The 12,650-nt window shown below is 43.6% G+C and overlaps 1 protein-coding gene across 9 annotated transcripts in view; it reads left to right on the top strand.

Annotated features, from left to right (window-relative positions):
• The window catches only part of Prdm2 (PR/SET domain 2), a 108,117-nt gene that overhangs the window by 71,439 nt on the left and 24,028 nt on the right, over window positions 1-12,650 (top strand). For all 9 annotated transcript variants that reach the window (XR_004121178.1, XM_031379371.1, XM_031379373.1 and 6 more), the window contains 2 exons: window positions 2,210-2,320; window positions 7,565-11,948. Coding sequence is in view for 8 of the 9 variants with exons in the window: in XM_031379371.1 (XP_031235231.1) it covers window positions 2,210-2,320; window positions 7,565-11,948 (4,495 nt within the window). In the remaining variant the exon portion in view is untranslated. The remainder of the gene's footprint in view (window positions 1-2,209; window positions 2,321-7,564; window positions 11,949-12,650) is intronic.

The following is a 12,650-nucleotide window of genomic DNA, read 5'->3' as shown; positions in this document are numbered from 1 at the left end:
TTTGAATATCCTTGCCAGAGTATTTTGGTCAACAAATTAACACCTGTTTCTATTAAATTTTACAATGTGCTTTATTTCTAATGTATCTGAAGCTTATTGCAGAGGGCATGTTTAGATTATAATTCTCCATTTAAAAACCTGTGAACAGCCGGGCGGTGGTGGCGCACGCCTTTAATCCCAGCACTTGGGAGGCAGAGGCAGACGGATTTCTGAGTTTGAGGCCAGCCTGGTCTACAGAGTGAGTTCCAGGATAGCCAGGGCTACACAGAGAAACCCTGTCTCGAAAAAAAAAAAAAAAAAAAAAAAAAAAAAAAAAAAAAACAAAAAGAAAAAACAAACCAAAAACCTGTAAACAGTTATAGTAAAGCGTCTTATTTCTTGGTTTGTGTGAGGACATGGGGGTAGTATTGATTATACTGTACTAAGTACTGGTAGTTAGAAAAAGATGTGGTTTCAATTTGGGGCGTGGGGGAAGCATCTCTCTAACTTTTGAGTGGACTGTCTGAGGGTTCTGCTGCTGGCCTTGTGATGCTGGAGCTGATGAACTGCACTATATCATCAGATTGTCATTGGTGGTGTTTGTGGTTAGTATGCATTTGTTTGGAGTTACTCATCTGGTTCAGACTGAGCATCACACAGAGACACACTGAGGACAAGGGACTGTTGAAGAGAGAATCAGATTCTGTTCAACACAATCCTTCAAGAGCTTGAGCCAGCAATTTCCAGGCTCAGATTAAACACTGGGAAGTTGACAGGAGAGTCTGAGGAGCTACTATGGAAGGTGCCCGTGTATCTGCCTTGTATAGTACCAGTTAGGATGAGTCTTCACTGGAGATGGGATCATTCATTCACTGCTATGACCCTCTGCTTCATATCAGAGTAGATGAGCTTTTGGTCATGTGTGTGCTTGTGTTCATAGCCACTTTAGGTGCATATGGAAAGAACATGTGGCCATACTGTTGGGAACTTCTGACCATATTGTTGACCCTGCCCCCCCCCCCCCCCCCCCCATACACACACACTCCCAAACAGAACAAACCAAGCCTGTTTTCTTATTAGCTAAAGAATTGAGCACTTAAAATGATATCTTAGGACTTTCCCTTGAAAGACTAACAAATAACTTGTTCTGTGTAGTTTGTTTTCTTATGTCTGTTAGATTTTCATCAAAATCTTTTAAACTAATACTTTATATTATAGTTGATTTCTGTACTTTTAATCTAATCTTTTCAATTATGCCAGTTTGGTGTTTTTGACATTAAAACTATTGTCTTAATTTTAGCTGATCATATTTCTCTCATGATCATCTACTATTCAGACTATGGAGAATTTGATTTCTCTGTGTTCTATAGTGACTAGTAGTTTCTTGTCTGTCTTTGGATAAGGTGGTTACGGAGCAGGCAAAAGGCTTGTTCAGGAAAAGCAGGGAAGCTTTTCCTAGGGTTATCTGGGCGTGGAGGTGTGCGTGTGAGGAGAATATTGCCAGAAGAGAAGGAAGTGCTTGGGGAAGGACTTGAGACTCACCTGGATCTGGTAACTATGGGTTACCAGTTTGGGGCTAGTACTGCAATATTTTGTGATCCTTTGGGGCTTCAGCTCATTGTTGTAGCTTCTCTGTAGAGGTCATGGTTTAATCTAACTTTCTAGAGTTTGGGATCATTTAGAGTGTAGTTAGTATTTTCTGAACTTTCTGTGTCTCCATGTTATAAATGGAATAAGGGCTATGTTTGTGATTTCTCTGCATTTGAGAGAGGCCACATTTATCCCTTATAATGCAGTGCAATGTCTACTTCCAAAGTTGAAGTTGTAGTTACGGATTATCCTATCTTAATCAATAAAATGTTTTAAGTTATGACATACTGTTTCTCTCTAATATGCATTTTTCCATATTATTTTCAAACTTTGTTGATTCTGAAGTTTTTAAATAGTATTATTAACTTTTTGAGAAGACATTGTTCATTAACTTGATAGCTATTATGCTGTGAAACTAAGGACCAAACATCTAAAAGTGCAGGACCTATGAGTTTCCTTTTATTTTTTTTTTTTTTTTCTGCCAGACTTAATGATATTTTTAGTCGCTAGCCATTCTTTTCCTTGGAAGTCCAAAATGATTCTTGCCTATAAATACAGTCTACTTTGCTTGGGTTAATAATTGTCTCAAGAACCAGAGTATCGTGAATGAATGAGTGAATAAATATATGCTGTGTTTCAGGGAAGAAGAAATCACAAGAGAGTAAAAACAAAGGCATCAGAAGCCAGGCTACACAGCTGAAGGCCAGTGAGCTGGACTCCACCTTTGCAAACATGAGGGGCTCTGCAGAAGGTGAGTATTGGCCATACTTGGTGATCTAGGTGTGTGATAACCTCTTCTTTGCCCAGTTTGTATCCTGAGAAGTACCCAAGAACTCTAGAGGGCTTAGCCACCAAGAAAACCGCCTGAGTGTACTAGAGTAAATTGAACTTTCCAAACCCTACTTCCTCTTCAGGATGAAATTATTTTCCCCTTTAAATGAAATAAAACATGCAACATGGTTATATTCATAAAGAGAGACAGTAGAGTGACTCAGCCTTTAATCTCCACACAAGAGAGGCAGAGGCAGGTGGGTCTGAGTTCAAGGCCAGTCTGGCCTATATAGTGAGACTGACTAAAAAAATTTTTCTAGATAGACAGACAGACAGACAGACAGACATGATGTTGAATGTCATAAAAACAAAGAAGACTCCTAGGTTACTAGCAATGTGGCATTCTGATCTGCTCAGTGATCACAGGGGTGTATTTACTTAGGAAAAAATTTGTCTTGTGATATATCTTATGTTTACCTGTATTACTGTGTGTGTTTTCAATTAAACACTTACTTACAAATATCAGACATTTTTGATTTTGTATAGCAGAATGCAAAGTGTTTTACTTTGTGCCAGAATTTAAAAATCGTACTTAATTTTATGTTTCTCTCCACAAGTTCTGACTTTTTGCCTGATAATGCCTCTGAGTATTGATATTCTAGATCTTTCATGACGTGAGAGTTTACACTCAGCTTACTTTGCCCAGCATAGCTGAGTCTCCATGGTTGGGACTTTTGTGTGCCTCAGTTTGTTATAGACAGATTTACCCAGTCAGGAGCTTGTTTGAGTTGTTCATTGTGACACAGACAGGCAGATTTCAGAATATAAACTTGTGATTCTTGCAAAAAACTGTGTGTATGTGGGAGCAGTGGGGAGGGGGGCAGTATTTTGAATTCCTTTTTATGGCCATTTAATTTGCCCTGTTTGTGATAACATCAAAAGAATCATTGGTTTTATGCCCTTTTGAGAATCAAGAATGGATGAGTTTGTTGTGAGTGAGGTATACATGGCCCCTAGTGTGGGAGTCAGGTAGAAGGTCAGTGTGATTTTAAACAGGATTTAACTGGAAGAAGGGGAGTTCCAGCCCCTCCAGCCCCAAACCTTCCTTTGTGCTTGACATGGTGTGGGAAGCGAGAAGAGTACATTTCCTAGTCTTAAGTCTATCTTTTGCCTCCTGAGAGCAGTAAATTTGGTAAAACATTTGTTTGAGCAATACAAAAAAATGCAAAACAACTTTTATTTAAAAGTAGACTGTGAAGGCGGGTACTGGTTAGAACACGCCTTTAATCCAGGCACTTGGGAGATAGATGCCAGCCTGGTCTATAGAGTGAGTTCCAGGACAGTCAAGGGCTACACACACACATAAAAAAAAAAAAAAAAAAACCAAACAACAACAAAAAGTAGAGTTTGAAATTTTAAGAGATCTCTTTAGTAACTCAAGAGTTCTATTTTTCCTGCTCTACCATAACAAAAAAAGACATTTGATGTTTAGGCCCAGTGTTTGGCACTAGGTTAACATAATGGTTGCTCTGCCTAATTTGTAGCTGATGACCCAGGGTCTCCCAGCCCTGTGTCTGAAAGCCTAAGAAGGTGGGCAGTGCTTTGGGGCCTGACTTGTAAGGTTGTACACATTAAGCTCCTATTACTTACTTTAGACCAGTGGTTCTTAACCTGTGGGTCACGGCCCTTGGGGGATCGAATATTAGATATCTTGTTTATTAGATATTTATATTACTATTCATAGCAGTAGCAAATTTATAGATATGAAGTAGCAACAAAATAGTATTTTGGTTTTTGGTTTTTGGTTTTTTGAGACAGGGTTTCTCTGTGTAGCCCTGGCTGTCCTGGAACTCACTCTGTAGACCAGGCTGGCCTTGAACTCAGAAATCCGCCTGCCTCTGCCTCCCAAGTGCTGGGATTCAAAGTGTGCGCCACCACTGCCCAGCAACAAAATAGTTTTATGGTTAGGAGTCACCACAACATGAGGAATTGTATTAAAGGGTCACACCATTAGGAAGGTTGAGAACCACTGAAGTAGTTCCAGATTGATCACCAATTGTAGAGAGTAGCTTTTAAAACTAAGGAAACCACATATTATCACAGAAAACAAATTCTAGAAAGACATTTTTGATCCAACATATTTCTGTTATCCTATGTGGGCTTTTTTTGTGCAGTGTTCTGAAGTGTCTGTTGAAAATGTATCTGAGAGCACATTTGAAATGCGCCATTACTGCCATTGACTGCTCTCCTGGCTTATTGAAAGCACACAGAAAGTATCAGATGTGTCCAATGGAGAGCATTCTGATTTCTGTTTAGAAACAGAAGCTTACTGCTAATGAAGCAGCAGCAGATGGTACAAGTCAGGCCCTGGTTCTAGGGAATAGCAAGAGAGCTGAGGCCTGGGTGTTTAAGTGAGCTTATGTTCCTAACCCGTGTGTAGAGACTGTAACATTTGGCCACTCTGTAGCGTCTCCTCCCTCCTCTGTCCCCTGTCTGTGGACAGCCTGTTGTATCCCGACACATGAGCCACTCTCTTTTGCCTTTGTCCAATAGCACCATGCTCACTCGGCCTCAGCATTCACGCCTTTTTCTCAGTTTCTTAATCTACCTCGTAGTTCACGTTTCCCAAATGACTTCTGTATTCAGATGCTAACCTGGATGCTCTCTATCCCACATTTTGATTACCTCCTTTTGCCTTTTTCTCTCTCCTTGATGTTTGTTACCTTTGGGTTTAGCCTGTATAGCATACTTCACACTACTCTTACTTTCACAAATGTGGCCATAAGTTTATTATAGGACAGTTGCTTGCTTGCTGTATGTACCTTCTGCCAAAGTAAAACTGAACTTTGTAATAATTTTATCCTGCTGTAAACTTAGGACGTATGTGTCGGAGGTAGGGATAAGGGTCCTGGCAGTCTCATGTGACCTGTGCTAGTCTGCATGCTCCATGGGGCGCGGTCAGAAAACTTGAGTTGGCCTAGAAAAACTATAGCTTTGTTGCCTCTTTTGAAGAGTTTTCTGAACTCTTAGGACTTTGGGAGAAGGGGCTGAATTCAATAGCATAGCTGGTGGTCTGTCTTACTGGGCTGGTGACATTGTGGCCCACTCCACCAGCTTTCATCTTGCATCTTCTTACATCTCTGATCTGGAAGAGTCTTCTGTTCTCTTCCATCTACAAGCGCATTGCTGTTCCTTCTGTTTCCTTCTCACTCTTCTGCTGTGCCTAGTGTCTGGGTCACCAGACCTCACTGTTCACAAGTGGAACATGCCCCAGTTTTAGTCCTTTGTTTACCCAGCATCCTGAAGCTCTGGACTGAGTGAACCATTCCTTCCTTGTGACTTGTTTCTTGGCCATTCCTCATTCTTAAGTCCTAGTTTGTATCCTGTTGCTATGATAAAACAGTGACCAAGAGCAACTTTGGGGAAGAAGTGGTTTATCTGGTTTGTGAGTTATGGCCCATTATTGAGGGAAGATGAGGAAGGAACTGAAACAGTGACTATGGAGGAACGTGGCTTGCTTCAGAGCTGATATTCAGCTACCTTGCTTATGTAGCCTGGGACCACATACCCAATGGTTGCATTGCCCACAGTGAGCTGCACCCTCCCACATCAACCTTCAATCAAGAAAATACCCATAGGCATGCCTATAGGCTAATGTCATAGAGGCACTTCCCCACTGACATTCCCTCTTGTAGATAAGTCAAGCTAACAAAGACAGTTAGCCTCTGGGAGTCTGGGACATAGTCCTTCCATGTCTGCCCACTTTGTAGGTGATGTGCAGTTCATTGTTCATTAACTCTCTCCCTGAGGCAGGGGCTCCAGCCTCTGTGTTGACTAAGACCTTATAAACTTCTGCTTACTCTCTTCACTGAGATACATATTACCATACCCTAAATTTCAGGTCATCCTAAGTAAACTCTTTTCTGTCCCATGTGTTTATAGATCCTCGTTCCTCCTGCAGTCTTTGGTTTGGTAAGTGGGATTATTGCAGTTTCTTGCAGTCCTCTTTGGCTTCTCATCACACCCAGTCAGGAAGAACATTTTGCCAGCTTCATTTCCAAAATATATGTTCTCAGGCTCTGTTCCTTGCCACCACCTTCCCCAGCCTACTACCTGCATGTCATCATCCTGCACCTCTCCTGGAGCAGTGAGCTCTTTTTGTCCACCTCCTTCCCTTATCCACATAGGGGTTCTATTTTTTTCCCAGCGAGCAACATGATTCTCTTGAAAGTGGAGCTGAATGACTTCTTTTTTAGAACTACCTACAAGTTCTCTTTGACTTGGGGCAACGGGCAGCTTCTCATGGTATCTTATCCTCAAGACTGGGGTTACCCTAGTCTAATCTCCTAGCCTTTTCCAACTCTTTTTCTCCAGCCTTTCTGACTTTGAAACTTCTTAGTGTCATCTTGACTTAGAGATAACTCATGTACTTTATTTGCTGCTTCCTCTGCCCAAGGCATTCTATCTATCAAGATTTATTTATCTTTTATTTATATGAGTACACTGCAGCTGTCTTCAGACACACACTAGAGTACTTCGGATCCCATTACAGGTGGTTGTGAGCCACCATTTGGTTGCTGAGAATTGAACTCAGGACCTCTGGAAGAGCAGTCAGTGCTCTTAACTGCTGAGCCATCTCTCCAGCCCTTCCATGGCTTTTTTTTTTTTTTTTTTAATGTCTCTGATCAACTGTGGTCTCATTAGCAAGGCTTCTCTGGCCTGTCTAATTCATGGGGATGAGCATAGACTCTCAAGTGATTGCGGATGGCTGTTTTATTCAGTAAAGTGCTCCTTTGGCTTCTAAGAGATAGAAAGTTTGTTTGAGTAGCAGAGTGGATTTTATCATCTAGAACAAGTTCCATTGTTCAGGTACACTGTCAAGAATCTATTCTGATAGTTTGAATCATGAGAAATGGAATTTGTAACCAGGCTCATTAGTTAATACTGGCTATCCCAACACAGTTATAGGCACTAGTTTTTATGAGCAGAAAAGCTTAGTACCCTGTGTGCATGCTTGTCATGATATGTCCAGAGTGTTGCCTGGTCCTCACAGTCCCCTACATTTTGTTAAGTCAATGGAAGGGATTTGCACCCAGCTCATCCTCCAAATGAAATAATTTTGCTCACATGTCTTAGCAGCTTCCAACAGTAGAGTCATAGAAATTGATTATGCAGCAATTACTGTGTCTTTATCTCTGCGCTTCTGTTCCTCTGTGCTTCTTAGGTCCAAAAGAAGAGGATGAGAGGCCTTTGGCTTCTGCACCTGAGCAACCAGCCCTTCTGCCAGAAGTGGTAAGCCCGGATGCAGTTCCACAGGTGGCCATCCCTCTTCCTGCCTGTGAGTCACAGCCAGAGGCAGATGGGAAACAGGAAGTCACAGACTGTGAGGTCAACAATATGAAGGAAGAGGAAGAGGAGGAGGAGGAGCTGGAAGAGGAAGAAGAGGAGGAGGAAGAGTTGGGAGAAGATGGGGAGGAAGAAGCAGACATGAAGAATGAAAGCTCTGTGAAAGAGCCAGAAATACGGTGTGAAGAAAAGCCAGAAGATTTATTAGAAGAGCCACAGAGCATGTCGAATGAAACTTGTGAAGACTCTCCAGACGTTAGCCCTCCTCTCCACATTCCCAGAACTAGAGAGGAGGCCAACGGTGATATGCTTGAAACGTTTATGTTTCCATGTCAGCATTGTGAAAGAAAATTTGCAACAAAGCAGGGGCTAGAACGTCACATGCACATCCACATTTCTACAATCAATCATGCTTTCAAGTGCAAGTACTGTGGGAAACCGTTTGGGACACAGATTAACAGGAGGCGGCATGAAAGGCGCCACGAAACAGGGTTGAAGAGAAGACCCAGCATGACATTACAGCCCTCAGAGGATCCAGATGATAGCAAGGGGGAAAATGTTACTTGTAAAGATGAGTCAAGTCCACCTCAACTTGGGCAGGACTGTTTGATATTGAACTCAGAGAAAACCTCACAGGAAATACTGAAGTCATCTTTTGTGGAAGAGAATGGTGAAGTTAAAGAACTTCATCCTTGCAAATACTGCAAAAAGGTATTTGGAACTCATACCAATATGAGACGACATCAGCGTAGAGTTCATGAACGCCACCTGATTCCCAAAGGTGTCCGGCGAAAAGGAGGTCTCCTAGAAGAGCCACAGCCACCAGCAGAGGCCCCACCCTCCCAGAATGTCTATGTACCAAGCACAGAGCCAGAGGAGGAAGGGGAGACGGATGATGTGTACATCATGGACATTTCTAGCAACATCTCTGAAAACCTAAATTACTATATTGATGGTAAGATTCAGACCAACAACACCACTAGTAATTGTGATGTGATTGAGATGGAGTCTAATTCTGCACACTTGTATGGCATAGATTGTCTGCTCACTCCAGTAACTGTGGAGATTACTCAAAATATAAAGAACACTCAGGTCTCTGTGGCAGATGATCTTCTTAAAGAGTCTCCCAGCAGCACAAATTGTGAGTCTAAGAAACGGAGGACTGCCAGTCCACCTGTGCTCCCCAAAATTAAAGCGGAGACAGATTCTGATTCCACAGCACCGTCATGTTCCTTAAGTCTGCCTCTGAGCATTTCAACAACAGAGGTGGGGTCTTTCCATAAAGAGAAGGGTGTCTATTTGTCTTCAAAGCTCAAGCAACTTCTTCAGACCCAGGACAAACTGACTCCTCCTGCGGGGATTTCAGCAGCTGAGATTCCTAAGTTAGGTCCCGTATGTGTATCTGCTCCTGCATCCATGTTACCTGTGACTTCTAGTAGGTTCAAGAGACGCACCAGCTCTCCACCCAGTTCTCCACAGCACAGCCCTGCCCTTCGAGACTTTGGGAAACCAAGTGATGGGAAAGCAACATGGACAGACACAGTTCTGACTTCCAAGAAACCGAAGTTAGAAAGTCGTAGTGATTCACCAGCTTGGAGTTTGTCTGGGAGAGATGAGAGAGAAACTGGAAGCCCTCCTTGCTTTGAAGAATACAAAATATCAAAAGAATGGGCAGCCAATTCTACTTTCAGCAGTGTGTGCAACCAGCAGCCGTTGGATTTATCCAGTGGGGTCAAACAGAAGTCAGAGGGCACAGGCAAGACTCCAGTCCCATGGGAATCTGTATTGGATCTCAGTGTGCATAAAAAGCCTTGTGATTCTGAAGGCAAGGAATTCAAAGAGAACCATTTGTCACAGCCAGCTGCAAAGAAGAAAAAACCAACCACCTGCATGCTACAAAAGGTTCTTCTCAATGAGTATAATGGTGTTAGCCTACCTACAGAAACCACAGCAGAGGTGACCAGGAGCCCAAGTCCTTGTAAATCCTCAGACACACAGGCAGATCCTGAACTTGGTACTGACTCGAGTTGCTCAGCCCCCACCGCTGAGTCTCCACCTGAAGCTGTTGGCCCTTCATCACCCCCTCTCCAGGCAGCCTCCCTGGCTTCTGGTCAGCTGCCTCCTCTCTTGATCCCCACAGAACCTTCTTCCCCTCCCCCCTGCCCTCCAGTGTTAACTGTTGCCACTCCACCGCCTCCCCTCCTTCCAACTGTACCTCTCCCTAACCCCTCTTCTGATGCCTCTCCTCAGCAGTGCCCCTCTCCATTCTCAAACGCCACTGCTCAGTCTCCTCTGCCGATTCTCTCCCCAACAGTGTCCCCCTCTCCCTCTCCTATTCCTCCTGAGGAGCCACTCATGTCTGCTGCTTCCCCTGGTCCTCCAACACTTTCCTCTTCCTCCTCTTCCTCTTCCTCTTCCTTCTCTTCCTCTTCATGCTCTTCCACCTCCCCCTCACCACCCCCTCTCTCAGCAGTGTCATCTGTGGTTTCCTCTGGGGATAACCTGGAAGCATCTCTCCCTGCAATAACATTCAAACAGGAAGAGTCAGAGAGTGAAGGTCTGAAACCCAAGGAAGAGGCCCCGCCTGCAGGTGGACAGAGTGTTGTCCAAGAAACATTCAGCAAAAGCTTTGTTTGCAATGTCTGTGAATCACCTTTTCTTTCCATTAAAGACCTAACCAAGCATTTATCTGTTCATGCTGAAGAATGGCCCTTCAAATGTGAGTTTTGTGTGCAGCTTTTTAAGGGTAAGACTGATCTGTCAGAGCATCGATTTCTGCTTCATGGAGTTGGAAATATCTTTGTGTGTTCTGTATGTAAGAAAGAATTTGCCTTCTTATGCAATTTACAGCAGCACCAGCGTGATCTCCACCCAGATGAGGTATGCACACACCACGAGTTTGAAAGTGGGACCCTGAGGCCCCAGAACTTCACAGACCCCAGCAAGGCCCATGTGGATCATATGCCGAGTTTGCCAGAAGAGCCTTTGGAAACTTCTAGAGAAGAGGAGTTAAATGATTCCTCTGAAGAGCTTTACACAACCATCAAAATAATGGCTTCTGGAATAAAGACGAAAGATCCAGATGTTCGACTTGGTCTTAACCAGCATTACCCGAGCTTTAAACCACCACCGTTTCAGTACCACCATCGAAACCCTATGGGGATTGGGGTGACAGCCACAAACTTCACCACCCACAATATTCCGCAGACTTTCACTACTGCCATTCGCTGTACAAAGTGTGGAAAGGGTGTTGATAATATGCCTGAGCTGCATAAACATATCTTGGCATGTGCATCTGCAAGTGACAAGAAGAGGTACACTCCTAAGAAAAACCCAGTGCCCCTGAAACAGACTGTGCAGCCCAAAAATGGAGTGGTGGTTTTAGACAACTCTGGGAAAAATGCCTTCAGACGGATGGGGCAGCCTAAGAGACTGAGCTTCAATGTTGAACTCAGCAAAATGTCTCCAAATAAGCTCAAGTTAAGTGCATTGAAGAAAAAAAATCAGCTGGTACAGAAAGCGATCCTTCAGAAGAACAGATCTGCGAAGCAGAAGGCAGACCTGAAGGACACTTCCGAGGCATCTTCACATATCTGCCCTTACTGTGACAGGGAGTTCACGTACATCGGCAGCCTGAATAAGCACGCTGCTTTCAGCTGTCCTAAAAAGCCCCTTTCTCCTTCCAAAAGAAAAAGTTCCCATTCATCTAAGAAAGGTGGCCACTCGTCATCTTCTAGCAGTGACAGAAATAGCAGCAGCAATCCCCGGAGGCGCACTGCAGATACAGAGATCAAGATGCAGAGCATGCAGGCCCCCTTGGGCAAGACCAGAGCTCGGAGTACGGGCCCTGCCCAAACCTCACTGCCCTCCTCATCCTTTAGATCCAGACAGAATGTCAAATTTGCAGCTTCAGTCAAATCCAAAAAAGCAAGCTCTTCATCCTTGAGGAATTCTAGTCCCATAAGAATGGCTAAAATTACTCATGTTGAGGGCAAAAAATCCAAAGCTGTTGCCAGGAGTCATTCTACGCAGCTCTCAAGCAAGTCATCCCGAAGCCTGCATGTGAAAGTGCAGAAGAGCAAAGCTGTTCTACAAAGCAAGACTGCCCTGGCCAGTAAGAAAAGAACAGACCGCTTCATAGTAAAATCTCGAGAGCGGAGCGGGGGCCCAATCACCCGAAGCCTTCAGCTGGCAGCTGCTGCGGACCTGAGTGAAAGCAGGAGGGAGGACAGCAGTGCCAGGCATGAGCTGAAGGACTTCAGGTAAGCCCAGAGCTCGGGGAGGTGCGGACTGCTGGAGAGCTGTAGCTGGCCTGGGGGTTGTCTTTCCTCCTATAAAATACTGACATGAGCATCTTAGCAAAGTGGCAGCTGCATAATTTGTAGCGTACCCTTGCTGCTTTGACTGCTGTACAGATGAATAAATGCATTTTATTTCAGACTTAGTACTCACAAAGTGGTACCATTTCTTTAATTTCTGGATGGAACTTGAACCCATTTCCCCATGTGAAAAGATGGAGTTCTCTTAATTCACATTTTGGGCAGTGTTCCAGTGCCACTCGTGTTGGTTCCTGGTCCTATGTTGCTCCTTGGGGTTAAGTGGGTCACAAGTCCATTAGCAACCTCAGTGCACTCTTGTTTAATAGGTTGTGGCTTAAGCATAGTTAATAATGTCTAAAACTGTTTCTTATTAATACTTCCATTTGCTAGTTTGAATTTAAAATTTTTTCCCCCGTTGCTTAAAATAAAATAACTATATCTTTAAAATGCCTTATATTTCCCTCCAGCCCTCTGCCTACAGCATTAGTGAGATCAGCAGTCGAGGTTCTAATGGGGAAGAAGAGCAGGCCAGGCCTTGGGGCTCAGGGCTTCTCCTGTAATAGTAGGTTTCATTTTTAGATCTGAGCTGACCTTACTGCCTTATTCCATATTCTCCATATATATATATATATATATGTATATATA

The sequence above is a fragment of the Mastomys coucha genome, unplaced genomic scaffold, assembly GCF_008632895.1.
Source record: "Mastomys coucha isolate ucsf_1 unplaced genomic scaffold, UCSF_Mcou_1 pScaffold18, whole genome shotgun sequence".
Taxonomy (NCBI): domain Eukaryota; kingdom Metazoa; phylum Chordata; class Mammalia; order Rodentia; family Muridae; genus Mastomys; species Mastomys coucha.
Note: the sequence above shows the minus strand (reverse complement) of the source record. Positions and strands in the feature narration are given on the sequence as shown.